The sequence below is a fragment of the Eublepharis macularius genome, chromosome 15 (genome assembly GCF_028583425.1).
Source record: "Eublepharis macularius isolate TG4126 chromosome 15, MPM_Emac_v1.0, whole genome shotgun sequence".
NCBI lineage: Eukaryota > Metazoa > Chordata > Lepidosauria > Squamata > Eublepharidae > Eublepharis > Eublepharis macularius.
The window spans coordinates 46,958,103-46,959,756 of NC_072804.1; the positions used below are offsets into that span (position 1 = coordinate 46,958,103).

A 1,654-nucleotide genomic window follows, 5' to 3' on the forward strand; every position below is an offset into this window, starting at 1 on the left:
TGCTTTTCAGTTATGAAAAGGGTTAAAGTGAGAGATCATCGTTTCCCAGTGAGGTTTTTCTGATTCCAGGAAAGATTGATGAGTTCCATTCCTCCCTCATATGTGTTTATCTCTTTTGAAATGTATATTTTCCAGGGGCCCAGTGGTCTCAATTACCCAAGTCTTCAGGGCGATCGATACGCTACATCTGAAGTATTCTGGTTTGGAATTTTGAGTTAAAGGTTTTCCAACGAAAATGTGAAATCAAAACTTCGTACTCCATCTTTCGGGTTCAAAATTTGTCATGAGAAATCAGGAAAGCCAGCAGATTTTAACAATCCATGCAGATTTGTTCCAACTTTCTTCTAGAGCCAGCCTGCAGAGCGTTTATGATCCTCGGTGCAGTGCGCTTGTTGTCTGGAGCTCTGTCTGAACAACATCTACTTGGTATTCACCATGGATATATGAACTAGAGTACCGACCAGCTCCTGCTTTTTTATCATTGTCTGTAGGACCGGAGCAGCAGGGCCAGGAGCACCAGGGTACCAAAGTCTGGAGTTTGAGGAACATGCCTCTCCAACAGCCAGTAAAGGATTGTCGGATGGCCTTGGAGGAGAAGAAGAAGATTACAGGATCGACAACAGTATTGAGGGTGCTAAGGAGGAAACTTTCTACTCTCCACGGTGGGCTCTGTTTTTGAATGAAGCCCACAACATGGGAGATGTTAAAGGGGCCAAAGCAGATAACAAAACTGAGCAAAGTGGCCACGGCCAAACCCACAGCTCGTTGCTTCTTGCAGGCTTGAATGTTGGGCAGGGAGTTGAGGATCTGGATAACTTTCACATAGCAGAAAATGGTTATGATGAAAGGGAGGCAGAAGAAGATGAGACAGATCTCCAGCCGGACAGGGAAAATGACATCAGGGGAGAAATTGTCATAGCAATGGGAAGTATTCGATGGAATTTGGTATTTGGCAATGTAGATGATGCCGTAGTGGGAGCAGACCAGCAACCAGATGATGATGGTGACCACAACTGCATAGATGGGGCGGCGATACAGCTTGTACTTGATGGGATGTGCAACAGCTAGATAGCGGTCCATGCTAATGGTTGTGAGGAAAAGGATACTAATGTACGTGCTTCCATAGATAAAGTAGTCAGTGAGAAGGCAGAGGAGAGGATTAGTCCAGTTCTTGGAAGGAGTGACCTCCATCATCTTAAAGGGTAGAAAAAGGAGAAGGAGAATATCGGAAACAGTCAAGTTGAGCAAGAGAATATCAATGGGGGTTGCCTTCTTGGGCATTTTCAGCAGGAACGTGTAGAAGGCCAGGAGGTTGGAAGGGAGTCCAGCCAGGAACACAAAGAGGCAGACAACAAGGTCAAAAATCTTCAGGCCCGTCATCTCAGCTTCTCTAAGGGAAGGAAGAGATTATGAGATATCAAAATACGTCAGAAGAGATGTTTCCTAACTCTGAAAGGAGAACTCAGATGAACAGAGCAGACCTGCAATCTTTTCCGGCATCACTTGGATCTCATTCACTGTTTCTAAGTGGGAGGCCAGATCAGACCCATAGTACAAACCTTCATTATGAACATCAAGAATGTACTCATTATCCATTATATTTTTCCTGTGTTGCACTCAAAATTGGCTTTTAAACCAGCTCACAGGAACAACA

General features: G+C 44.6%; 1 protein-coding gene across 1 annotated transcript; it reads right to left on the reverse strand.

The window, feature by feature from the left end:
• Positions 1-366: 366 nt before the first annotated feature.
• LOC129342946 (free fatty acid receptor 2-like) lies at positions 367-1,380 on the reverse strand. The gene has a single exon (XM_054998903.1). It carries the CDS (start codon positions 1,378-1,380, stop codon positions 367-369), a length of 1,014 nt encoding a protein of 337 aa, XP_054854878.1.
• Between the last annotated feature and the right edge of the window lie 274 nt (positions 1,381-1,654).

Coding starts and splice junctions, on each gene's coding strand:
- LOC129342946 (XM_054998903.1), bottom strand. CDS start 1,380: ATGACGGGCCTGAAGATTTTTGACCTTGTTGTCTGCCTCTTTGTGTTC.